The sequence below is a fragment of the Rhineura floridana genome, chromosome 14 (genome assembly GCF_030035675.1).
Source record: "Rhineura floridana isolate rRhiFlo1 chromosome 14, rRhiFlo1.hap2, whole genome shotgun sequence".
Classification (NCBI taxonomy): domain Eukaryota; kingdom Metazoa; phylum Chordata; class Lepidosauria; order Squamata; family Rhineuridae; genus Rhineura; species Rhineura floridana.
In genome coordinates, this window is record NC_084493.1 from 9259448 (window position 1) to 9286797 (window position 27350).

General features: G+C 42.7%; 2 protein-coding genes across 8 annotated transcripts in view; both read left to right on the top strand.

The window, feature by feature from the left end:
* The first annotated feature begins 7017 nt into the window (after positions 1–7017).
* PCLAF (PCNA clamp associated factor) lies at positions 7018–13621 on the top strand. Of its 3 annotated transcripts, none has more exons than XM_061595061.1 (5): positions 7018–7166; positions 8072–8137; positions 10196–10273; positions 11241–11403; positions 13065–13621. In XM_061595061.1, exons 2-5 carry the CDS (start codon positions 8086–8088, stop codon positions 13126–13128), a joined length of 357 nt encoding a protein of 118 aa, XP_061451045.1. In that variant the 5' UTR covers positions 7018–7166; positions 8072–8085; the 3' UTR covers positions 13129–13621. The 3 variants fall into 3 exon arrangements, with proteins under 3 accessions (XP_061451045.1, XP_061451043.1, XP_061451044.1); XM_061595059.1 differs by lacking the exon at positions 7018–7166 and adding an exon at positions 7737–7767; XM_061595060.1 differs by lacking the exon at positions 7018–7166 and adding an exon at positions 7899–7920.
* Positions 13622–17490: 3869 nt separating this feature from the next.
* The window catches only part of CSNK1G1 (casein kinase 1 gamma 1), a 58306-nt gene continuing 48446 nt past the window's right edge, over positions 17491–27350 (top strand). For 2 of the 5 annotated variants that reach the window (XM_061595724.1, XM_061595723.1), the window contains exons 1-2: positions 17491–17646; positions 26530–26653. The gene's annotated coding sequence lies outside the window, so the exon portion shown is untranslated. Of the gene's footprint in view, positions 17647–19668; positions 19757–26529; positions 26654–27350 lie in introns of those variants that run through there. The other 3 variants (XM_061595719.1, XM_061595722.1, XM_061595720.1) reach the window with 3 other exon arrangements.

Below are 27350 nucleotides of genomic sequence, written 5' to 3' on the forward strand. Positions count from 1 at the left end.
CTCTCTCCTGGTCGGTCACCGCCAGTTTGGACCCCATGAGCGTATATGTGAAATTAAGATTTTTTGCTCCAATATGGATAATTTTACACTTATTTATATTGAATTGCATTTGCCATTTTTCCGCCCATTCACTCAGTTTGGAGAGGTATTTTTGGAGCTCTTCGCAATCCTTCTTTGTTTTAACAACCCTGAACAATTTAGTGTCGTCAGCAAACTTGGCCACTTCACTGCTCACTCCTAATTCTAGGTCATTAATGAACAAGTTGAAAAGTACAGGTCCCAATACCGATCCTTGAGGGACTCCACTTTCTACAGCCCTCCATTGGGAGAACTGTCCGTTTATTCCTACTCTCTGCTTTCTGCTTCTTAACCAATTCCTTATCCACAAGAGGACCTCTCCTCTTATTCCATGACTGCTAAACTTCCTCAGAAGTCTTTGGTGAGGTACCTTGTCAAACGCTTTTTGAAAGTCTAAGTACACTATGTCCACTGGATCACCTCTATCTATATGCTTGTTGACACTCTCAAAGAATTCTAATAGGTTACTGAGACAGGACTTTCCCTTGCAGAAGCCATGCTGGCTCTGCTTCAGCAAGGCTTGTTCTTCTATGTACTTAGTTAATCTAGCTTTAATAATACTTTCTACCAGTTCTCCAGGGACAGAAGTTAAGCTAACTGGCCTGTAATTTCCGGGATCCCCTCTGGATCCCTTTTTGAAGATTGGCGTTACATTTGCCACTTTCCAGTCCTCAGGCACGGAAGAGGACCCGAGGGACAAGTTACATATTTTAGTTAGCAGATCAGCAATTTCACATTTGAGTTCTTTGAGAACTCTCGGGTGGATGCCATCCGGGCCCGGTGATTTGTCAGTTTTTATATTGTTCATTAAGCCTAGAACTTCCTCTCTTGTTACCACTATTTGTCTCAGTTCCTCAGAATCCCTTCCTGCAAATGTTAGTTCAGGTTCAGGGATCTGCCCTATATCTTCCACTGTGAAGACAGATGCACAGAATTCATTTAGCTTCTCTGCAATCTCCTTATCGTTCTTTAGTACTCCTTTGACTCCCTTATCATCCAGGGGTCCAATCGCCTCCCTAGATAGTCTCCTGCTTTGAATGTATTTATAGAATTTTTTGTTGTTGGTTTTTATGTTCTTAGCAATGTGCTCCTCAAATTCTTTTTTAGCATCCCTTATTGTCTTCTTGCATTTCTTTTGCCAGAGTTTGTGTTCTTTTTTATTTTCTTCATTCGGACAAGACTTCCATTTTCTGAAGGAAGACTTTTTGCCTCTAAGAGCTTCCTTGACTTTGCTCGTTAACCATGCTGGCATCTTCTTGGCCCTGGCGGTACCTTTTCTGATCTGCGGTATGCACTCCAGTTGAGCTTCTAATATAGTGTTTTTAAACAACTTCCAAGCATCTTCGAGTGATGTGACCCTCTGGACTTTGTTTTTCAGCTTTCTTTTTACCAATCCCCTCATTTTTGTGAAGTTTCCTCTTTTGAAGTCAAATGTGACCGTGTTGGATTTTCTTGGCAATTGGCCATTTACATGTATGTTTAATTTAATAGCACTGTGGTCACTGCTCCCAATCGGTTCAACAACACTTACATCTCGCACCAGGTCCCTGTCCCCACTGAGGATTAAGTCCAGGGTTGCCGTCCCTCTGGTCGGTTCCATGACCAACTGGTCTAGGGAATAGTCATTTAGAATATCTAGAAACTTTGCTTCTATTACTATTCATACTCTTGATATGAGAAGCAAACTCAGACTGCAAAGTCATTTTAGATGCCTGGGGAAGGCGGTATGCCTCTGAATACCACCTGCTAGGAATCACAGGCGGGAAGAGTGTGCTTGCAGTCAGGCTCTGCTTAGAATCATAGAATCATAGAATAGTAGAGTTGGAAGGGGCCTATAAGGCCATTGAGTCCAACCCCTTGCTCAATGCAGGAATCCAAATCAAAGCATTCCCGACAGATGGCTGTCCAGCTGCCTCTTGAATGCCTCCAGTGTCGGAGAGCCCACTACCTCTCTAGGTAATTGGTTCCATTGTCATATGGCTCTAACAGTTAGGAAGTTTTTCCTGATGTCCAGTTGAAATCTGGCTTCCTGCAACTTGAGCCCATTATTCCATGTCCTGCACTCTGGGACGATCGAGAAGAGATCCCGCCCCTCCTCTGTGTGACAACCTTTCATGTACTTGAAGAGTGCTATCATATCTCCCCTCACTCTTCTCCAGGCTAAACATGCCCAGTTCTTTCAGTCTCTCCTCATAGGGCTTTGTTTCCAGTCCCCTGATCATCTTTGTTGCCCTCCTCTGATGAGAATCAGGTTGGCCGCTGTGAGGACAGGATGCTGGACGAGAAGGGCCCTTGGCCTGATCCAATAGGCTCTTCTTATGTTCTTAATATACATGCAAACTATTTTAATTCAATGTAAATGTTAAAACAGGAAAGAAAATTCTGAAACAATAGCATTAGAAAGGAGCAGCAGCATAATTATTCCCAAACTCCACAACATTATCTTAGAACAGCTGCAAGCTAAACAATAAAGTTTCCACAAGCTCTCCAGCACAGAACACGATGGTGGTCTGGCAGACTTTCCTGAAAAGGATGTTTTATAACTTCAGGGTCACAATGATAAGATCCTATCCTACGGCATAAAATCTAGTATCCACAAATGATGGGTCCTAGATCAAGGCCTTCCCCGCAGAGTCAGGCTCAATGAAGGTTTATATGAGACAAGACTCTCTCACTGATTATAGGAATGTTCCTATACTTAAGGCATGTAGCAAAAACCAGGTCCTTTGCCTCAAAATTGTAAAAATGGCATCTGTTGGGCTAATAGCTTGGCATACCTCACCTACCTGATGAGGTCTATGGAAGTGCCACATTTCAGGCTGATCCAATAAAAATTGCCACTGATAATGGCAACTTTTTAAAGTGCTGAAAATTGACACTTTGGCCTGATTTTCCCATTGAGAAAGCATATCATGTCTTTATTTCTAATTCTGGTTAAAAAAAAAATAAAGCACCAATGTGCTTAATTCAGCCTTGTTGCAGACCAGGCCCTTTTATTAGTTTCGTGAAATTCTGATCAGCAGTTCAAACGTTTTTAAGGTTTTCCAGCCTCATTAAAGTCTATGGAAACACGTTCTGACAAAATAGTGTTGTGCATGACTGAAAACAAAAGTGAGGCTAAAATTTTGCCGGGATGGCAGGAATTGCAGAGCCACCTACTGGATGCTGTGTGCAAGACCTATTCCTTTAGTTATGAAATGTTATGAAATGTCACAGTCGGGTGCAGTGGTTAGATGAGGGCTCGTCAATCTTTGCTGTCATGGGAAAGGTACGACCAAAGTGACAATTGAAGCAAGAGTGGTAACTGTGGAAACTGTAGTTTACCCCTCACAGAACTACAATTCCCAGCACCCTTAACAAACTATAGTTCCCAGGACTCTTTGGAGGAAGTTATGTGCTTCAAAGATATGGTGTGTAAAGGTCCTCCCTTAGCATGTGTGGGGCCCGGGGCAAAAGCATAGTTGGGGGCTCCCCACATTTGCTCCGGGTCATTGTCTTGGTCTTGGCCGAGTCACCGTAGGTGCGCAGGCACCAGTCCCGAAACTGCTGGCCCAGCTCACTGTCCCCGGGGCAGCTACCACTTGCTGACCGCAGCAGGAGCGGCGGTGACTGTGGCGGCTTTGGCATGGCGGGTGGGTGGGCAGGCGAGCGAGCCCGTCCCGGGCAGAGAGAAAGAGAGTGAGCAAGCGCTGCGCCCTGCCTGGCATGGCGAAAGCGAGCAGGCAGGGAGGGAGGAGCTGGCTGGTGAGCAGATCGCCAAGCACAGGGGGGGGCAAAGCGTGGGGTCCAGGGCAACTGCCCCGCTTTCCGGTGCCTAGGGGCAGCTCTGGGTGTGTATACAGCCATAGTGGGACATTTGGTCTGATCTAGCAGGGCTCTTCCAAGGAGGGAATCCAATTGCCTGTGAATAAACATATAATCATCCACCCATCTAATCCTGGGAATGTGCTAAGGCCGGGTTCCCAAACTGTAGTGCGTGGACTACCACTGGTCTACGAGCTTCATTCAGATGGTCTGTGGTGTGTTTGTGGATTTGTGGTTGAAGACAGGAGATGGCACATCCATTGTATTATATATTCATACTGATCTTAATTGCTTCTTTTATTTCTTATATTGTATTTTAGTGTATTATAATTTGAATTCTGTGGAATTCAAATTGTAATACACTAGCCTACAATATATAAGAAATAAAAGAAGCCATCAAAATACAATTAAAAATCATACAGCATCTAGCACAGAACATTACCATTGCTACAACAGGCAGAAATATCTTTAAGTGGTCTGCCAAGACCTTCAGCAATTCAAGTAGTCTGGAGGAAAAAGGTTTGGGAACCACTGTGCTAAGATCTGTCTCAGGGGTCCTTCTGAGTGCAAACCATTAAGTTCTGTTAGGATGGCATGCACAACAGACAGGGTCTTTGTAGTAGTAGTGGCCCAAAACCACAGAATACCAGTTGCTGGAAAACATTAGTTGAGATAGGGCTACTGTGAACACATCATGACTATGGACTTTCCAGAGGCATGTGGTTGACCACAGAATGCTGAACCAATATATAGGCTTTTGGTTTAGTCCAGCAGGGCTCTTCTTATGTACTGCTTTCCAATGGACTGATGCCTTGCCTCTTCAACTCTGCCATTTAGATTGGCCTCAAAGACCTTCCTGTTCATGGATGCCTTTCATTTGTACCATAAATAGTTTGTGTCTCCAGAGCCACTTCTCACATGAATCTGGGCATGCATTCTGCTGTGACTCCCACTCTTGTCTCCCACGCTTTTTATATGTTGCTTTGAGGGCGTTGCTCCAAAAAGCAGCTTTAAATAAATAAAATAAATAAATAAACATGCTTGCCAACCACCAGGTTACACTACCCTTTAAAACACTGGATTGCATTCACTGCTAGTCCTACTCAGAGTAGGCCTATTGAAATTAATAGACATGATTAAGGGTCATTAATTTCAGTGGGTCTGCTCTGTGCAGAACATAGTTGCACACAACTAATCTGAATGACTTTTCATTATCTACATTAAGCGCCAGCAGATTCCGCAAGTCGATGAAAGTGTTGTGGGAACATCTGCTTTGTTTTGTCTATCCTGAATCCAAGCTGTTAGCCATTAATAAAAAGCACCCAATTTCTCAGGGCAAGAGCCAGTGTGGCGTAGAGTGTTGGACTACAACCTGGGGGACCAGGGTTCGAATCCCCACATAGCCATGAAGTGCACTGGGTGATCTTGGGCCAGTCATTGCTTCTCAGCCTCAAAGGAAGGCAATGGTAAAACCCCCTCTGAATATCACTTACCATAAAAACCCTATTCATAGGGTCGCCATAACTCGCGATCAACTTGAAGGCAGTCCCTTTCTTTTCTCAGAGCTTGAATTAGGATTATAGATATTTTTCACTGTACAGAAATCATGTCCTGTTTGACTATGCCTTGCAGAGTTCCAATAATTAATTTATTTTGTTTTATATTTCCATTGTGTGCCATGTCTTATCTTATACCCCAACCCATGTGTGTATCTCTCTCTCCTCCAAAGTACATGACATGGCTCTGATGAAGGGGGTTGCTTAGGGACAGCTCATTCCACAACCAAAAAATTAACCACAGTAGTCATTCTTGTAATCTTGCCAGCACACACGGCCACAATTACTCTTTGGTAAAAATGGCACTAAAGTGGTTTAACATCAATTAAGTTGGTTTAACAAAAGAACAGATGAGATTGCAAAAGTGAGATGCCTTTGACCTCGCCAATGGGCTTCAATTGGCTTTAAATCTAATTAGTTCAGCTGTATTTGGTTTTGAATGGAACTGTTAATCTTTCCAGATAGATAATGGTAAGCATTTGCACCTGTAAAAGGTTTGTACTCAGTAACCAGCCAGGGAGACTTAAAAGACCTGACATTATACAATTGAAAACAGGAAGGTACCCATATCAGTCTTCTTTATTACATTTTTATCCCACCTTTTTCACCAGGAGCTCAAGGTGATGTAACAGCCCCCCCCCCCAATGGATTCAGTAAGGCTTATTCCAAGGTAAGGGTACATAGGATTGTTGTTGTAACTCATTAAGGTTGCAATCCTATGCACACTTACCTGAACTCAGTGGGACTTAGAACAAAGGAGGCTCCCCTATCGCACCCAGGCTACTATCACATAAAATACGTAGATGTTTTCTCTATGGTCCAGATGGCTAATCTTTTTTGGGCAGAGAACCACAATGACCCAGGCCCAACTCTCTAGGGCCTCCTGTCAAAGTGGCTGTGGCCAAAGTGAGTGTAAAAATGTAAAAGGAGACCTGCAGGAGCAGTCAGTAATTTTAAAAAAGAACAAGTTAGAAAATGGATACATCTTACATAGTGCTATTATCACAAGCACCAACTAGTGTCATTGACTGTAATCACACTTGCTTTACAACTACTGCTTTACATAAACTATTAAGAGTGCTGAGAGTTGTTTGGAGACTCCTATTCTTCTCACAGAGCCACCATTCCCAGAGTAGTTTAACAATCAATCCTTCTTCCCAGGGAACTCAGAGAAATGTAACTGTGAAGGGAATAGGGGTCTCCTAACTCTCAGCACCCTTCACAAACCAGTTCCCAGGATGCTATGGGGGAAGCCGCTACTGTTAAAATGGAATAATAGTATTTTAAATGTAAAGTGCAGATGTGACCAGAGTATCAGGCAATCAGTTATCTTTTAAACGGCTAAATTTTGGTAGGCCTTAAGAACCACAAATAAAACTCCTCTGACATCATGACGTCACATCAGGTAGCCCACAGGAGCGAGCAACATTTTACCAAAAAACCCCATAATTTTGTTGTAAAGAATTAAATTAGGGCAACATGTTGTGTTGCAACTTCCAGAGAGGTAGCCATGTTAGAGTGCAATCCTGTTCACATCCACTTGCAGAAATAAGTCTCAGAGTTTAGTGTGGCTTACTGCCAGTTAAGTGGGTATAGGATTGTAGTAGCTTTAGTCGTTTGCAACAAAAACATGAATTTTGTAGCACCTTAAAAGACTAAGTTCTTAAAAGCATAAGCTCTCATGGACTGGAGACCGCTTCAGCAGACGCAAGAAGTGCTAATCTGTTGGCAAGTATTTTTTGAATATTAATATTGTTGTTATGCGTCTTCAAGTCAACGACTTATGGTGACCCTATGAATCAGTGATCTCCAACAGCATCTGTCCTGAACCACCCTGTTCAGATCTTGTAAGTTCAGGTCTGTGGCTTCCTTTATGGAATCAATCCATCTCTTGTTTGGCCTTCCTCTTTTTCTTCTCCCTTCTGTTTTTCCCAGCATTGTCTTTTCTAGTGAATCATGTCTTCTCATTATGTGTCCAAAGTATGATAACCTCAGTGAATATTAATATATGAATACAGCAATATTTAGATATACACGAAGGGGTTCAAATGGCAATGAAATGCAAAAAAGGATAAACTGTGAGAATACAGCTAAAGCTTAAGTGTATGCAAAATAACTAGTGTCCATTTTCAGGAGCAATCATTGGTGAGGACACAGTCATTCACACATCGCTAAGTGAGTTAACTAACACCAGTAGTGGAAAAGGAACCCATCGTCTCCATTCATGCCCAAAGGAATAGAATCTCGAATTTTAGGATAAATTCTAATTCAGCGGCTTTTAGTTGCCTTTGTCGAAGAACGAATGGAATCCAGATGAATGGCCCGCCATGTGCGTACGGGAGTAGCAATTCCGATGGGTCAAATCCGCGATTCCGCTCCGGGCTAACGGCAAGGAAAGAGGCAGAATAGCACAGCGGCGCGAGCGTCTAAGGGCGGTGGCTCTTGCAAAACTCAAAGCCCGCCGCGGGTTTGCTTATGATTGGTCAGTCGGGTTTCCCCCCTGAGCCAATGGGAGCGGGACGCGCGCGCGGGAAGGACAAACTTGGCAGCTTGCAGACGCCGGGGTCTGACAAGCGCGCGGATCTGTTCGGTGTCAGCCGTGTTTCTGATTCTCTCTGATTCTGCTTTTGCAGCAGCCGTTGCAGGAATGGCGCGGACCAAGGCGGATCGCGGTGGGACCGGTGGAGCTTACCGGAAAGGTAAAGGATCCGGATTTTTTTTTTACCCTCCTTGGATTTAAAAGCCACCGGGGCTGGAGGTCTTGTTCTGTTAACAGTAGATTAGTCCGGCTTCAGACCCCATCTCCTGGGTTGGTTATGAAGGTAAAATAAAGGGGGTCACCTATGTGTGGCTCCCTGAGTTTCTTTAAAGCAAAGTGGCGATAAATTTTTAGCTGTGAATGAAGTGAGCAACGAGTCTTCTTAAGCAAGCGGGTAGCAGATCCTTCTTACTTGACCGGAGTGGTGGTGGTGGTGGTCTGTTGGGAGTATACTTGCAGGGTTAAGCGCAGAGTGTGCAAAAGTGGCTTGTTTCGGTTTTAAGCCTGCTTGGATGTTGGGATCTCCCCCCCCCGGGGGCCCCGTTTTCCCCCATATTCGTGGGGACTGTTTGTGGCGAGAGGATAGTTGGGAACATTTGTAGAGACGCTCGTGCAGTTGCTTTGCAGCTTTTTAGAACTTAGCTCTAGTTCTGGGAAAAGGCGGTGGGTTGAGACTTGGAGCAGCTCCAGCGCACGCTTTTAAGGCCTGGAGAGATTATTAGAGCATGGCAGGTTGTGGGATGGTTTGAAAAGAATAATTGTCAGCATTTTCTAATTTGAAGCATTTCACCTGCATGGACTTGTTGTGGTCCTTATCACACTGCAAGACAGGCTGGTATTATTTTTTCTACCTGGCAGTGGAAAAATTGAGGCTGTGAGAATGGCTTGCTTAAAGCAGGATTCGGGTTTTGAAAGGGCCTGCTGCCTTTGGCCAAGCGCCCTCTGTTAGCAGGTTCCAATTCCATCAGAGGTTACCAGATGGCAGTGATGGGCTAATTTCCTGCAGTGCTCTGGCCATATGATTTGGTGGTGTTCTGGATCATTGTGGGGCACTTTAAATGGTGCTTCTTAGCAGTTGGTGTAGGAGGCCTAGGGCAACTGTCTTACTGGGATCTCCGTGGCCACCTAGGGGTGCTGCTATCTGGCCTAAGGCCAACTAGTGAGATAATTACAGAGGTGATGTCTGAACTGGAGACTTCCCGATTGATTAAGCTTCTTAGTCCCTACACTATGGTCCTTCTTCAGGCTGGATAGCTACATTTAGGGCGGTAGGACTTCAATTTGTGTTATGCTTGGTAATGGGGCACATTATCTCCCTATAACTGCTATGCCCTGCTTTCCCAAGTTGCTTTACTTGAGAAGTAAAAGCCCTATTTTGTAATTGGGCTGTGATCCTGCAAGCGCTTTCCTGGGGTTAAGCCCTGGTGAACTCAGTGGAACTTCTTGATGTGCTTGCATAAAATAGAGCTACAATGTATAGTTTGGATTGCAAGTCAGTGTGCCTTTGTGTAAAAGTTAGTTAAGAACACAAGAAGAGCCTGCTGGATCAGGCCAGTGGCCCATCTAGTCCAGCATCCTGTTCTCACAGTGGCCGACTAGATGCCCATAGGAAATCCACAAGCTGGACCTGAGCACTCAGTTCGAGGTGTGCATCTCAGTGCATGTGCTTGGGTGCCTTCCTACCACATCTAGCTAGGGTTAAGGCTTGTGTTTGCTACCAGGTAGCTTTTTGCCCCGAAATCTCTCTATTTTCAAGTTGGTGTGTGTGAAATGGAAATGGACTGTCTTCAAGTCTATCCCGACTTATGGGCAACCCTATGAATAGGGATTTCATGGTAAGTGGTATTCAGAGGGGGTTTCCCATTGCCTCCCTCTGAGGCTAGTCCTCCCCAGCTGGCTAGGGCCTGCTTAGCTTGCCACAGCTGCACAAGCCAGCCCCTTCCTTGTCCGCAGCTGCCAGCTGGGGGACAACTGGGCTCCTCGGGATTGTGCAGCTTGCCCACGGCTGCACAGGGGGCAGGGCACGTAACCCCTGAGCCACTCCCTGTGGGGGTGATCTTTAGCTGACCCTTTACACCCAGGAGACACGAGCGGGGATTTGAACTCACAGGCTGTGGACTCCCAGCCAGGCTCTCCTCCCCATTGTGCTATACCAGCTGTTGTTGGTGTGTGTATGTGCGTGTAAATCTCTAACCCTTTCCTTTTCCTACAATGCTAGTGGTGGCTGCTAGGGCTCCACGGAAAGTGCTGGGTTCTGGAAATGCTAATGTGGGTTCCTCTCCTGCATCACGGAAAGGTGAGTGAAGGGGTAAGGGTGGCAGGGTTTAATTTCTTGGCTGCCTTTTATGTAGCTTGGGGCGTGTGTTGTAGACTGCCTACTTAATAAAACAGTTATTCTCTGATCTCTGTTAAATGTTTGTATTTGGCATGGCTATGGAAGACAGCAACCAGGTAAATATGTAATGTTGATGATATTCTAATTATGGACAGCTTCTGGCTGAATTGGATAATGTTATGTTGCATTAGAGTTTGGAATTGCTGAATTGTGTGCCATGATATGTGTGTGCAGCAAGAAATGAAACAAAGACTCCAATGTGCTTGAATTCTTCAACAACAGGGGGAACTGCTGCTTTTTTGCTGCTCTGACCTTGCATACTTTTAATTAGTGATGTGGGATGGAAAATATTCTGTGCAAAACCTTCCAACGTGGATTTTCCCGTGCTTTATTTTCCATGAAAAAATTTCCCTTGTGTAAGTTAACTAGTAACAATTAATAGATGGTAACTGCAAATAGAATATTAAGCAAGTGTGGCAGTATTGGTGAGTTGTCCTTCCTGCCCTTTGTCAGCACCTTCTTGAACAGGTAGGCCTTTAATGAGTACCAAGCACCCAGATACGAATTGAACTCATAGAACCCTTTGTGATTTGAGTTCTAGGTTGCAATCCTATGAACAGTTGTATACCCTGTGGGACTCTGCAAGTAAACTTTTATGGGATTATGCCATTTAAACTATGTGGGTCTTGCTTCTGATAATAAACATGTTAAGATGAGGCAACTAGTGACCTTAATCAGCTCTCTCTCCATTACACTTCATTGAAGATTGGCAGAACCTCACAGCAGCCTATTCCTTGTGTCTTAAGTTTTCTTTCTTATTGCACATTTCATTTTTGGATTGAAAGCTTTTGTAGTTATGATCTTGTGTATGTGTGTTGTGTTCTTTGTGATTGTCCAGCACTGATGCATTTTAAATTATCTTTTGCAGCTGAAAGTAAATATACTGGTGGTAACCCAGTCTGTACAAGGCCAACACCACCATGGCAAAAAGGAATTGGTGAATTCTTCAGGCAGTCCCCAAAGCATTTGGAGAAAGAGAACCAGGTCTCTGAGGAGCCAGGATGCAGTGGAATAGGAAAGCACAGAAGAAAGTAAGAGCAGATATCTTGTAAAATAAATTAATGTTGCAGTTAGAAGTGCAATGTGACAAGCCTTGTTTTCTATTGATCAGAGACTGATCAGTGTAAACCTGAAAGGAAGTTTGCACTTTTCACCTGAATTTGTTTTCTTCAGCAAGCATTCTATTGCAAGGAAAAGTAAGACCACCACCTCTGCAGTTAGATACAGGTTTAAGTTTAGGTAGCCTAGAGGACCACTAGTTAAACAAGGACTTTGCCGCAGTTTAGTTTTTTGTGCAATTCCAAGTATTGAAGGGATCTCAGCAGAGGCATTTGGTAGAGCTTGTTGGGAGATCATGGAATGTTGAGTGCCAAATTTAGAATTTTCTGAAGATTGGGTAGCCTGGTGCCTTTTTGGGAGTGGGAGGCTCCTGAACTTTCCTGGTGTTCTACATATGAAATGCACACAACCTTTGCTTTGATGCTTTTTATGAAGTGGTCTTAAATACATTCATAGTTTTCCCAGCAGGATTTGGGAAAGCAAGCTTCTGTGTAGAGCCGGGCTTGATTTAAATGATTCCACGCTAGGGAAGAACCATTTGACATTCACTTTTGTGAGTCCATTGTCAGGATTATTTAAAGTAGGATGACCATCAGTATTCATTCCATTACAAAAGGCTTCAACCTTCCTTGTGTGTTAAGACCATGGAAGAATCTTGTTAAACCAATTTGGAAAACTGAGTCCAATTCAAAATAACAAAGGCTGAGTACCCTTAGCGTAGGATACTTACTTTAGTCCCTCCCAAATGGTACTTGTATCCTAAATACAGCTGGGTGGGATGTATAGTATTTTAATAAATGAGAAATGTTAAATATAAACAGTTTGTTCTCAACAGACGGGAGAATTGATACTGATAGCTGGAAATGTAGAATATAGCAACTGATATAGAAAGTGGCTCATAACATTTCTACTGCTTTCTATGGCCTCATCTATTTACATTCACAATTTTTGGTACTTGGATGCTGAGTATGCAGGGCATGTATTGTTCTGTCTAGCCTATTTCAAAAATAACCTGGGGTGTAAACTTGTATGTCTGCCTAAGTGCTAGGACTTGTGCATTCCCAATGAAAAGACAGATTCAGTCTTGAGTCACAATCTGGATTTGAGAAGTTGGCTAGCTCTGGAATATTTTAGCATTGCTATGCTGGGGGAGGGAGAATCTGATGCTGAATCAAGCTGAGCATTAGTGATATGGCAGACATATTACACAGAAACCATTCTGGTTACTAGTTGGGCAAAACTGCCTATTTAGAGAACAGGCATCTTTATGTCTAGTATGCTTGTTTCCCTCCATTGTCTCATAGTATAAGAACAGATGAAACATTATGATGTTATTTTAATTTGTAATAATTCTGATAGCAAACACTTTAATCGACAGTGTTGTCATAAATGTCACAATCTGTGTCAAATGATCTGAGGTTGTGACTCCTTGGTAATCCAGATAATTTATTCTCAGGTCATGTTAATCTATACATTAAACACAAATTTAAACTTTGAAAATAATATGTAAAAAACAAAGCTCTTTTAATTATTTAAACTTGCATTCTGTGCAAGGATCTCCTACTAATTAGAGAACTGCCCAGCTACTGTAGTGTTGATTTCTGGATAATAAAGATTTCCCCCCTCTCCACAGAGCTCGTCCCTTGTCCCCTTATCCTGGTGAACATGAAGCACCTTCTGAGGACGAGCAGATGTGAGCTAGCCTCATCTCTTCTGGTGGCAGATTTTGTCATGCTCAACATCTGAGGTGGCTGTGTATGTAAATCTGTATATATTACCTGTGTTTTGGTTTGGGTACAGGTCTTGATATAAACCTAGCATGCTGTTTTGTTTACTAAAGTAACCTAAAACTTGAAAGACTGTAAGGGAATTGAGGACATTAATATTTCCTGGGAGCTTAGCTACCAATCAAACATTGCAGCGCTGAGAAATTAGTAACCATGGGGTTTACATTAAGTGCCATTTGCTTCTTTCAGCACTTCCTAAAGTTTGTGCCATATGAATGTTGAAATGACTGTATTAAATTTTTTGAAACCTGTTTGTATTTTGATATAATTCCATTATAGTACCTTGGGTGATGTTTCTTGGCCTTTCTTTCTCAGAGCTAGAGATGAATGAGACTGCACTTCTGTTTATTTAAAGCAGGAAGACCAAAAAGTTTACTTTGTAATAAAATAACTTACAAAACTATTATAGAGTAATGGAGTTTCTATGTTGCTCATTTCTATTTTGAGGCAAAGTGTGATCCAGAGACAGTATGTCAAAATGGCACTATTGACTGCAGCAGGAATACAATATTAATACCTGCAAATATTTTTATATGCAAATTATTTCACTGTGTTTTGTCCACTGCAGAGTTTTGGGATATGCTTTTTGTTTATTCACATATTGGGAGTCATGGCAGTATTCTAATTTTTGTGCTTTAACATAATATGAGAGGGAAACTTGTTTAGAGAGAAAGTATAATGGGAACAGAATGATATGTAGTGGGCGAGTTCTGTATGTATGAAACCTTTTCAATCGGATCTTGCTTTATATGAGAAGTCAATGACGACCAGCAAATTCTGGGATTAATGATTAGTATAGATTAAGTTGTGTCCTGTTCCTGCTTTGCCACAAGCAATTGCTGCCTTTTATTTTTCAGTACTAAAATTACTTGTTTACATGTTTAATGTATTTGTTAAAAAAAGGATAAAGAGGGGGAAATGGGATCCAATAACACTGAAGAGTTTTGTGGCACCTTTAACACATTTATTATGGCAGGGATTGGGAAACATCTTCAGTTTGAGGTCTCCATTCCCTTTTGGTCAAACTTCTGGTAGCTGCATACCAGCGGTGGATAATCATGTGCATGCACCCCATGCAAATGGATTTCCTACCCATTGACCCTTCCCATCAGGTTGATCTGATGAGCAGGGTGAGGGGGAGATCTGTATACTCACTGTTGCATTTGGGTGGGCAGGGAGCCTAAATCCCTGTGTCCAAACCAGCACAGCAAGAGGGATCAACATTGCCACCTCTCACAAGGAAATATCTCAGTAAAAAAAGAAAAAAATTACTTGCCACTGCTGACAAATTAGTGAGCCACAAGAAATCACTTGGAGGGTTTGTGGATTAGCCACCCCAGATGTCATGTAGTTTACACTAGGGAATTGTTTTGGTCTGAGGTGTCTATGGTTTTCTTTTCCAGAAGAGAAGAAGTTGGTTGTTGGGGGTTTCCAACTAGGTTCTTCTGAAACTCTCATCTATTTACACTTGAAATCTATTTTGAATCATGTTGTGACTGTTTGAGCATGGCTTATTACAGTAAAGAAATCTGTTAGCTCCTTCCGCTAAATTGTAGGGGTGAGTTCTACTTTAGAGAGCATCTTATTCTTCAAGAAGACACATTTCTGTATAGCTTTCGAAACCTGAAATTTAATCAATGAAGAAGAGGACTATTTTAAAGAACTTTTGATCAACTGCCAATTTCCTGACCAAGACTGTTAATATTTGTGTATCTTTAACTAGAAACTTGAAAAGTCAGGTTTACTGAAATGCTTTTTTCTTAGCGGGTAAAAATGTAGCAAGATGATCACAAAGATGTCTTCACTGAAAGTTTCAGATTTGAGAACTACAGCTTAAGGCAGGGGTGGGGGGAACCCTCTGGTCCAGGTGCTGAATGTGGCTCTCCAAGCCTCTCTCTCTCTCTCTCTCTCTCTGGCCCTCTGACCACACCCTTCGCTGGCCCTGCTTTGCAGCTTCCTTGGCTTTTCTTTGCTTGGCTGGAATGTGTGTCCTTGAACTCTGATAAGGCCCCTTCTGTGCCTAAATGGAGAATAAAGAGGAGCGCATGAGTGTGTGTAGAAACTAGCTGACTATACAAAGGTAAAATTTAGTCAGTACACCATCCACTTTTGTCTCTGGTCCCAACCACCACTAGGATGTGGCCTGCGGGAGGTTTGCCAGAAGGGAATGTGGCCCTTGACCTAAAAAGGTTCCTACCCCTGGTTTAAGAGATGTAAGAACTTTAAGCTCCTGAAGAGCAGAGACAAAGGCACCTTCCAGTGCTAGCAGGTCAGAGGCACTTAAGGAAGCAGGAAGGAGTACTTTGACCTGGGAGCAATGGCAGAATACAAGAAAGAGGCACCATTGTAAGATACAGATTTGGCTGGGGACCGATAGGTTACTTCAAATGGCTTGGTGGGCCTGATTCAGCCTGTGACTTTGAAACCCCTACTCTAGATGTTCAGATAAAATGTCAGATTCCATAAACCAGGAGTTCTAATTTATTTAAGGGTATATTTGCAGTGGATGCACATTCTCCAATCTTTAAACCTACCCATTAGCTGCAATTGCAGCTACTGTGATAGGCTACCTGCTTATAGTGTATACATATAAACTTTGTATATTAAGTGCACAGATACCTGCTGTTTTTTTAGTCACACTACTGAGTGAGTATAATATTTATTTGCTTTGGTAAAGGGAGCTCTAATCCATGAAAGCTGTCACAATGTTTAACACAATTATTGGCAGCTTCCATTGGATTTGGGTTTATTATACAGACAGTACCATCAGTATGCATGGTGTTTTATCATACAAAAGGACAGGTCTTTACACTGAGGAGCTTACAATCTACAATTGGACCCAGGGCGGGAAGGAGTGATGAGTATAAACAGGAAGAATGTTTATAGCAGCAGTGCTTTATGTATGGCACAGAAATGTGGTTGTATGCCCAAGATTTCATGAAACATGGGCTTTGAAGAAAGGTGGTATGCTGGTACTCTGGAAGGCAGTTATTTATTTTGGAAGGCCGATTTTAAATGTACAAGATAATGAGGGAGCAAGAACACAGTCTTTGAGAGAGCAGGAAACCATCAGGCAGCAGAGGATAGTGAAGGTAATGACAGGGATGTGAGAGGAGAGAGGTAAAGGATAAGAGGGCTGTGCTGGATTTGGGAGTTGGAGTTGGGGGGTAGCCAGCATAGGGATTTAAGATGGAGTGTTGTGAATGATTTTGGCAACAGAAAGCAGGTGTACTAAGAGGCAGAAAACTGGAAATGAGCAGATCACAGTAACCACAGAGAAAGGACATGGCTCAGGGTCACAGACAAAGGGAGTTACTGCAGTGTAAAAGGGGCAGGGACACAACTTGGCCATAGACTGACTGGAGACGGAAAAGAGCCTAGCAGGCTGCATCCACACCATACTTTTAAAGCAGGTTCCTTCACTCCCCAGCCAAGAATCCTGGAAACTAGTTTCTCTCTCACACAGCACCCTTTGACTACAGTTCCCAGAATTCTTTTTGGGGGGGGGGAGCAGAGTGCTTTAAATGAGGTGGTATTCAATGCTCCTACTCAGAGTGGACCCACTGAAGTTAACAAACATACCTAACTTAGATTTATTAATTTCAGTGGGTCCACTTCTGACTAGGACATAGTCGAATACAATCCATGGTGTGTACTCAGTTAAAAGGTAAATGCTAAGTGCATATTCAAGGGGGCAGATGATATAATCGTCAGTGGACAAGGAAAGACATAGCAGGAAAGGAGTGCGTGGGAGGAACGATGGGAAGATCCGCCTTGAGACGGCCATGAAACACGCACAGGAATGCGCTGTTAGTCTTATTCTTTAAGGGTGCAATCCTACGTATACTTTCCTGGGAGTAAGTCCCACTGAACTCAATGAGATTTACTTCTAAGTAGACGTACAGGATTGTGTTCACAATCTCGTGTATATGTGTGGGTGCTGGGAATACTACCTCGGCCACGTCACTGGACTGTGTTACCTACGCTCGGATTCCATTTTTTTTACTGTCCCGTGCATCTCACAGTCTTTGTCGGCTTCGGACGGAAGAAGAGTCCCCGCCAACCCAACAGAGGCGGGCGGCGCCACAGAACAGCTAGCTGCTCGCCCAGATAATACCCTCACTGTGTCACGTGACCATCTCTCGCTCTCAAACCCAGTCAGCTTCCGCTTAGCAACCGAACGCGGTTGCTAAGGCGCGGCAGTGGCGCCCGGGACCTGGAAGCAGTTTTATGACGGCGCCGCGGGGCGGATCGCCTCTCTCTTATAGGGCGCTGGCTGGGCGTAGGGCGTGAGCTCTCTGGAAGAGCTTCCGGGTTGGCCCTCCCCCTCCCTTTAGAGTGCTTAACGAAGGAGGGGGCAGTGGGCCGGGGTTCGCGCCCCCTCCCTTCCCCCTTCTCCCCGGGAGAAGAGGCTTTTCCCTCAATACGGTAGGAGGTCGGGACGGATGCTTGGCTTAGTGCACGTTCGCGGGGTTTATTTTCTCTCTCTTTCTCCGCACAGGCGCCTCAGGCTGGTCTGCCTTCAGGGGAGCCTGTCTGTGCCGTTAACGGTGGGCCTTTCATTGGCCGGGGGTTGGGGTGAGGCGGAGGGCGAGGAGGAGGAATGGGAGGAATCAGGAGGATGAAGAAGCTCCCTTGAGTCGGGCATGTTCTAACTTGCCCAGGCCGGCCTGTTTTCTCCGTCATTTCGCCGTTAACAGACTTTGCGCGTTCTGTGTGAAAAGAGCGTTTGGTGTTGTGTGTGGGGCCAAAGTGGAAGTTCTGTGTGTGCGCGCGCCCTTTTGGGGTAGGGGGATGCCTTTGAACCGAATCTCGCCTTTTCTCCACCATACGTTAAAACGGAAACGCTTTTGCGCTTAAATAATCTGCAGGTGGCGTCCGGGTTGCGTGCGCGCGTGTGTTGCTTTTCACTGCAACCTGTTTCATAATAATAATAATGTACTCTAGCAAAATATTGAGAAGCTGCTAAGGAAAAGGCCTGACTCTTGTGAGGTGTTTGACTTGTAAGTCCGTGTGTATGTGTGAGAGAAGGAGCCTCATAGTTACTTGTAAGTTTTGCCTCTGCCTTTGCTACGATCTTTACAAAAGACAAAGAAAAAGCCCTCACCGCGGTCAGTGCCATGTGGGTATCAAGCGAATGGTCTGCCTAGATTAGCCTTCCGCCTACAAAAAATGGCCAACTCTGTGCCCGTGAGGGCTCTTAAAGTCAATATTGTGGTGGTATAATATGGGATACCATATGAAATAATCCTGCCACCAAATATGAAGTCATATGTTTACTTGGCAGTCTTGATAGCTGCTGATCTGTGGTCAGTGTATTAAATTCTTCTTAAAAAAACGCAATTTCTGCTAAGGAAATCCTATAGAACATATTTCCACTGACTATTTATGCATTGTTGAAAAATACAATTTCCTCTTCATTTTCTTTGAACCTATTGATTCATGCACTTAATGCATATCCCCAAGTTTCTGGTCGTTTTGATAGGGTAGGCTCTGGAGTTCTTGAGTGCTTCAGAGACTTCGTGTTAGTAATGTGGATGTAGCCGCTAGATGCTCTTTTTAGGAAGCCAAACTAAATAATCTAGGAAAAGTAAGGATGTGACTCCACTATAGGAACTAGGAGGTTTTTCTGCTTCCTCTTTACCATGGGTCCCTTGAATTATTGTTTTTCCTCTCTAAGCCTTCAATTCCGAGTACAGAAAATGCTGCAGTATTATGACTTTTACATAGAGATCTAAACTGATGCTGGTCCTTTGTGGGGCTGGAGGAGGAGTGGTTGTAAGAAGAAATATCATTTGCTATTATGATTATATTAGTTTGTAAGGAGATGCTTCTAGCAGTTTATTTAGTGTTTGTCAGGTTGGTACTGTATATGGTGTGTAGGGATACAGAAATGTGTGTTAACATTATTCCAGTGTATGTCTGCAATTCTTTCAGTGTGGTTCTTAATAGTAAGCAATCTAAAATAAGAAGTAATCTTAAACATATTTACTTGAAAGTAGGCCTCACTAAATCAGCCTCTCAGGTCGTGCTTAAAGTTGGACTATCTTATTCTGGTGCAGATGGAATACCTGCACATGCTTCAGTGCTACATTATTTCAAAAGTATAACTTGTTTATTTGGGGGGATACAGCAGCATGATTGTTCAATATTTTAGTAGGATATAAGTATTTATTTATTATTTGATTTAGATGCCGCTCTTCCCAGCAGGAGCCCAGGACAGTAATATTCTTATATGTGGTGTAAGATATATCCAAAGTGCCCATTTGTCTTAAGTACAACTGTTAACTTTAACTTTAACAGTAGTACAATAAGATACGTCTGTCACCAGAAGATGCACTGATCTCTACTACTGTGTATCATCTGTAACTACCTATTGTATGTTGCTTCTAGATGTTATAAAAGAACTACATTTTTCTGTGTTAGTAAACTGAAGACTGTATGATTCAGAAATAGAGCAAACTTCACAGACACAAGCAAAAATAAAATATTAGCATTTCTTATTCTGGCAGCCTGCTGTGTAAGCGCACATGTGCATGTAAGTATCATCGATGTCAGTGGAATGTGATTAAATGCTCATAAGATTGTGTGGCAAGGTATATTAGTGATGATTTATCAGACATATTAGGCTCATAAATCACTGGAACCTTGACTAATAAACCTTGTTCCTAGTTAATTCAAGAATATTTCCTCAGCATGTTGTTGCTGCCTTGGGCTCCTTTGGGAAGAAGCAGGGCTGTGGAGTCGGAGTCGTGGAGTCGGAGTCGGAAGCAGTTTTGGGTGGAGTCTGAGTCGGAAGCAATTTTGAGTCGGAGTCGGTAGAAATGTACCGACTCCGGCTTCAAAATAAAATTAATATTTTAATATTAATATTTTAACATAAATCAATATACATTTGCCATTTATGAAGGAATCGGAGTCGGACAATAGAAAAATAGAGTCGGAGTCGGACAGTAGAAAAATAGAGGAGTTGGAGTCGAAGGTTTGACATACCTACTCCACAGCCCTGAGTAGAAGGGTGGTATACAAATTTAATAAATAAATCTAGGTTCTGGTCTGGGATTGTATCAGAGAATCTTTTATGTTACCCACCAGTCAGTCTAGGTGATCAGTCTAGAACTGGACTGTCCTTGCACTTTGGGGTTCCTCAGTGGCCTCTGAAACATGCAGGACCATAGTACCAGATAGGGCCAAAATATTTTGTTTGTTTACTGTCTGCCCACTGTTCATTGTTTATGAAAGTTGCACTCATGGGGAACTTTGCAAATCAGTTGGGAGAATCCATCTGATCTGAAAGAGAAACTTCTCATGTTCATATGTATAACATTGGCCAAAAAGTTATTACTTTTGAAGGTAATGTCCACCATGCCATAAAATTCATGATGTCTCCCAATACATGAGTGATGGTGGAGGTGTTGTCTAGCACATGCAGTGAAGATGCTGGAGAAGATTTTTTTGACTGTTCCAAATTTTGATTGGATATTTTGCAGTTCCGTTTAAATATACTGCTAAATGGGTTCCATTGGCGTCCTTGGACGTGCCTGCTTTACTTGCCCAACAACTGTATTCTTCCCAGGTGTTTGCAAACTTTTGCACCCATACAGATTCACCTTATAATATGCACCTGGTAGCTGAAAATGACAGATTTTTCCACTTATGTTCTATGCTAGCAGTCAGTTATTTGTAAGAGAGAAGCAGCAGAGTTGTATTTCTAGCCACTTGGGAGTTGTTTTTAATAGATTTAATAGGCAGGGCCCCCAGATTCAGCTTTTATTTTTTAAAGAAGTAAGTTTCTAGCCCTTCTAGATAGACGTTTATTAAGCAAAATGTGCAGGTACCCTTCTAAGGCAATTTCTGTGAAATGAGCCAGCCTGGCTGTTCTAGCCTGTCTGTGTTTAGCCAATGAGTAAAGTCAGAGTTGTGGTTGATAAGTGAGTTGTTTGGGGCAGTAGGAATCCGTGGGTTCTTAAAGAGTGTCTTTTCCCCCCTTCCCTTTAGTGCACTTTTCTGGCCTTTGTCTTACTTTCTAGTAGTCCCTGAATATCTGTAGTTTGTCCTTTTTCCTAGCAACTATCTTTCCTGTAGTGGGTTCATCTGAGATCAGGTACCCCCTAGAAGTTATTTTCTGCAAGTACTGCTACACAATAAGTAGGTGTGGATGTTTAAAAATTCCCCTCCTCAAGTGGCAAATGCAAAATGTGAAAACTTTGCAAAGAGGCTTAGGTATATGTCTTCTGCTGTGCAGGAGCTGATGTCCAGGCACTCATTAAGAATTCATTGTATAATTAGCTTATAGTACAATGGTAACTAAGGTCTAGTTTAGAAGTCTCTTTGCATTTAATGGGGCTTAAGTGGGTACAGGATGGCAGCCAAAGCTTTGTTTGAGGATTGACATTGGGGAAAATAGGGGTTTTGTGCCATTCAGGGCTGTGGAGTCGGTACACCAAACCTTCGACTCCGACTCCTCTATTTTTCTACTCTCCAATTCCGACTCCACCCAAAATTGCTTACGACTCCGACTCCACAGCCCTGGTGCCATTTACAGTAATATCTCCACAATCACACCAGAAGACATAGCTATTTTCCCATGGTAAACATGAAGTTGTTGGGCGGGGACTTTAATTTTGCGTTATGCTATGCCTCCATGGCAGCCATTTTGTGACTGATGCCTCAGCACTCTCTCAAAATTTGAAATGTATCCACCAGTCGAAAAAAGTTGGCGACGCTTGGTATACCGTTCCTACTGGGAGGAAGGGCGGGATATAAATCTAATAAATAAATAATATACAGTTTACTGTAGGTAAACACAACATGACTGAGGAATGATCCTGCTATGATAGGTCTATGTGTGAGAGAGAGGCACTTGCTTTTACACTGCTTTTCTTAATAGGAAAATTATGTAACCAGGAAAGAGCATAAATATTACGAGGATTTATTCTGACTGTGATTTATGGGTACAGCCGAACTTATTCCTGCAAAATTCTCCATGCAGCCCTTTTTGCATTTTCAGAGTTCAATTATCTTGTAGCCACCTACTTGTTCAATTTCTCAGTGCTGATGCGTGGGTACAGCTGTGAACTGCTTCCATAGCAACCACTTTTAGCTGTTGACTGAACTACAAATAGGTGGTTAAACTATGCAGATTTATTCAAAATGTATATAGACATTGATATATCTGGTGGGTTGATAACATTAGGTTACTGCATCTGTTTGCTTATTGAGAGAAGAAGCAGAAGACATCTTGGCTTGTTTGATTTTTAGAGCAAAACCCCAAACACTAGTCAAATTCTAAGCTCCGCTTCTACTTTCTTCCTTCAGTTAAGTATGTTGATGGTGGCAGTGAGTTTGGGCAAGTGGAGCACTGCCCTCCCAAGAATTCCAGAATCCCCAAAGCCAGGAGAACCCAGTCTTTCTCTTATTCCCACCCCCAAAAAACGCATTCATTAATTTTTCTCTGAGGAGATTTCTCTTTAGATCGAAGAGACTGCCCTGATTGCTAGTCCCCCCCCCAAACATTAATCAAATTATTCAGTCTCTCTGGAATTCATGTTAAGTCTCTGAAGGCCAGTCAGTTGCAAGCCTGCACACACTCGTGCATTCAATGTACAATTGCTGTGTGTTGCTAGATTTCACCCATGCCTCTGGGCGAGGAGGACAAATTTTCCCCAAGCAGTTCCTTCCTTCATACAAGTGTTTAGGTAGGGCAAGAATGCCCCTCTGTTAACCCCCCAATAGTTAATGGTTCAGGAGCCCTTCATGATACAGCAGTTTATTGTAGAGATAGGGTGGCCCTAATCAATGCCCCCAGCCAATTCAGTTGCAGCGTCTTCCATTAGGGCAGTCCTAACAACTCCCCCAACCAATCCAGTTGCAGCATTTTCCCATCATTGACGTCTCATTCAGAGAGCAGAGCAGCCATGTTGACAGTGTGGCAGGCTGTAGCCTGTCTCTATATGTTATTTTTTATATATATCTTTCCTGAAGAGGTGAATTTGTGTGAGTGAAGAGTTAGGGGCGGGAGACTTGGAGATGGAATCCATCCAAACATCAGGAGAATATATCTGTGTGTGAGAGAAACTATTTTTTGATAACAGAGCAGAGGACGACATGGAAGGAGGAGGAGGAGGGCTTACCATCACCCATGTGTGCCCCAAGAGTTTTTTCTGTTGCCCCCCTTTTCTGCTGTGGGAAGTAGCAGCTGAGGAGGACAGTTGGCAGACAGAGGGGAATATGCAAGTTTCTGTTTCTCCCACCCCCATTGCCAACTTTCCTTCTTTACGAGTTTGGAGTTTGGCTGTCCCCTCATTGTAGAATTTGTGTGGAGAGGCACCACTATCTTCTTTCTTTTTATATTTATACTTTTTCTAATGAGGGAATTGCAAAAGGTTGCTGTGCCCCTCAGGATCAACAAAATAAGGTTTCAGTCCTTGGGAATAAGCAGGCCTCTGGCTTAGGGGGACTGCCCCCCTAATTTTTTTACAGTAAATATATTACAGTTTTTGTGCCCCCCCAAAAAAAACTTTTAGGCTGGCTACAGGCCTGGGAATTATTTCTGAGGAGACAGCGCCCTGTTTATAAATGTTGGGTGACTGATAGCATTACTGTCATCCCATAATTTATCAGGTGTTTATTGTGAACACTGAGGTCAGAGGAAAATGAAATGCGAATTGTGTGTGTGTACACGTGTGTGTACACACATGCACACACATACACATACATGTGCAGTCTGGGATAAAATAAAACTTCATGCATCTGAAGTGGACTGCATAAGAAGAGCCTGGTAGATCAGGCCACTGGATCACCATGACATCAGCTGAGAGGTGGGCATAGTTTGGGGAAAATGGCCTCTAGGGCCAAATTGGATTCCCTGCAGGGCCAAGACTGGGGTTGAAGGTTCCCCACTCCACCGTAGCATTTTGAAGGTACTTCTTTGTCTAGGGAAAAATTACCAGGAATCTCAGTGCTGTTTCTTAGGGGATACTTTTGGTACTCAAGTATAAAATGCATGCATACAGAATTGGTTACTTCAGAATGGAAGCTGCAGGCATGTATCTTGTACTTGGGACTAGGAACTGAAGCAGAAATATCCCGGAAGTGGTGGGCTTTGATGACACTGGGATCTACTTGTCACTGCAAATATACAACCTGACGCAGCAGGGTTGCCAACTCCTTTTTATTGGCTCTGCTTCTTTTGAGTTTAGCAGCAGCCCAGTATGCAAAAAATAAGCATATACATGCTTCAGTACTATGCACCAAAGCAGAGGTGGGATACCTTTTTCAATCCAAGGATAACATTCCTTTATGGGGAACTTTCTGGAAGCAGGAGGCTCATATTCGTGTTGGACAGGACCAGAGGAAAAAGTGGATGGGACAATGGATGTGGCCTTTTACTTTGGTACAGTATGCTACATTTCAGCCAGGCAAAAGCTAGATGTTTCTACACATGTCCTATGTATAGACTCTCTGCTATCTTTCCACCCACCATCCAGGCAAGCAAGAAGCGTTATCACAGTTCAGGGTCATGTTCTAGCAAGACAAAAGCATTTGAGGATGATATAGCCTGGAGAGAGGGTTAGCCCCCAGGCCTGATAGTAGCCACTAAGGAGTAGATCTCGGAGTGACTTCTGTATACATGCAGACAATTGTGTGGAAGCTTTTTTCACCATTGATATAGCCATGCTGTGAACAGCTTCACCTGTTTAATTTCTGCATGCTGGGCTACCTTTAATGGTAAGGTTGTGGGGCCAGTGGAAAAACTACACCTACCATTGGCTTCACCTGTTATGACTCCTGGCTTCATTAACTGTTCCCTGCCCTGCCTTCAGCCCCACCAGGGCCAGTGAGGATTAGCTGCCATTGTTCATGTAGCTGAAACCAGGTCCATGTATGTTATGGTGTCTAGAACGGCTTTGTACCTCAGTCAACATAAGTCTTAAAACATTGTGCAGAACAACAGCCAATTAAGAAAAGAACAGTTAATTACAATAACAAGGATGAGATCCTTGTGATACTAGATTTATCTCTTCTAATATTACATACTCAATGAAATGCAGTAAGAGCTCTAACCTGTAAGAGTAACATACCATATCAGTGCTTTGTATTCAAGCAGTTATACAGCCCATGGACTATATAGCAAGTACTATAACATTTGTGAGAGCATCACCCCCCATGGATCCTAAAAACAGGTAACCCCGAATGATTCCACATTGTCTAAAAAGGCCATTCCATTAATCTGTTCTAATACAGTGTTATACCAAAGTGATTACCTTAGGTACTCTTTGTTAGTGATGTATGGGTTTGCCTCACAATCTGTGCTTAAGTCCTGTGCTTCTTTGTCTATGCTTTGTCAAGCACAATCTGTGCTGCTTTGTCAAGGCCTACAAAGTTACTGTCTAAAGGGCCTGCTAATAACCCTTCATTTAAACTAAAAATATTTCCAGAAGTTGCATTTAACACTGCAAACACTTCAAATTTGGATTTAGATATCTGTCATACAGCTCTTCTTCCAGTTCATTCAAAGGGTAGTCAAAGGCGTAACTAATTATTGGGTATCTTTTGGGAGGCCTTTTTTGTCATTTCTGAAACACTTTGGGATATTGCTTTAATGCAGCAAGACTTAGCCTGGCTTTGGATACTTCTTCACCTACACACACACACAGTAGACACAGTTCTCATTCATTCTTGACACCAAGTGATTAAACTGTTTTATTCTGAGCTAAACACAAATAGTTTAGTTTTCTATCTTTCATGCTATTGGGTAGTCTGAATATGAACAGAAAGAGCCCTGTTCCCACAAACCAGAAAAGGGAGTTGTTTGATGGTTGCTCATATATAAAAACCAAACATGCAAGATATCTAGGTTAATCTTTCCTTCGTAGAGCTATACTAAATGCAAGAGGTTTCAAAGAAACAGAATAACCCACATTTATATTTGTTTGTAAGCCTAGATGGAGTCAGTGCTGGGCAAAATAACAGGGCTGGATCCAATTTTAGTCATACTCGTGGTAATCTGCTGAAATAACATCTAATGGATGTGACTAACATAGGTCTCTTAATTTCAGTGAGTCTACTCTGAGTAGAACTTAGTTGGATCCTACCCATAGTTTTTAAAGTGCTCAATAACTTTTATTTTAAGAATAATTCATAGGACTTCAAAACTTGTCTATTACTTACTATTTTTAACTGACAAGATAGAAGCATCCATATTCAACATGAAGCCTTCCTAATGGTCTGATTGTATTCGCTGAATAACACTTGAACTGCATTATGTTATCACAGCCATCTAAGTTCTATGAGTCTCTCACATTCTAGGGTGATACAGCCGCTCAACATCAACTAGCCAATTGGGTTTTACAGAAGACATGTAACTTGGAACATAAAGATTTTTCTTGGGTTAAACGGCAAAATGCTCTTGTATCTATCCTGTCTGAGCCAGGTATGTCCAAATTAGGTTAACGGTAAGCCTAAGGCTGTAGTAGTTAGGAAAATGGTTTATGATACCTTCCATAAAAAATACAGAAAACTGATTATTGCCTTAAATCTTCACAAAATTGGGTCATACAACTTTGTAAACATATCTGTAATACTACTAGCATTACCTTTTTCTTTAGATAAGAAAGAAGCAAATTATTTTGGATTCATTCCTGTTTTAATAAAGTCTATTCTGTGCTTTCTACTTGGGTTTTTTATCATTTGTTTTTGCAGTATGGACATAGGACATAATGGACATAGGAAGCTGCCTTATACCAGATCAGACCATTTATCCATCAAGCCGAGTAATGTCTACTCTGACTGGCAGGGACTCTCCAGTCCTTCCAAGTGAGATCACAAAGCCACCTTTTACTTCACATGTTGCAATATCCACATATGGACTGGACAGTAACATGCCAACTGATTGGTGAGCTTGAATGACCATTAACCAGTATTAAGCTGGTTTGTCTCGCACATTTTGACCTGGGGGGGGGATCTAAAGTTACTTGAAGTTCTGTCACCATCACTGCCTTGTCCCACAACATAATCTTCAGTGGGTGAGCGTGTGGTGATCCTCATGTGCAGTAGTATATAACCAGCTGCTATGTACAAAAATCTGTTGATTGTGATGAATATACATGAAAGCTTGTTCTAGCAAAAGT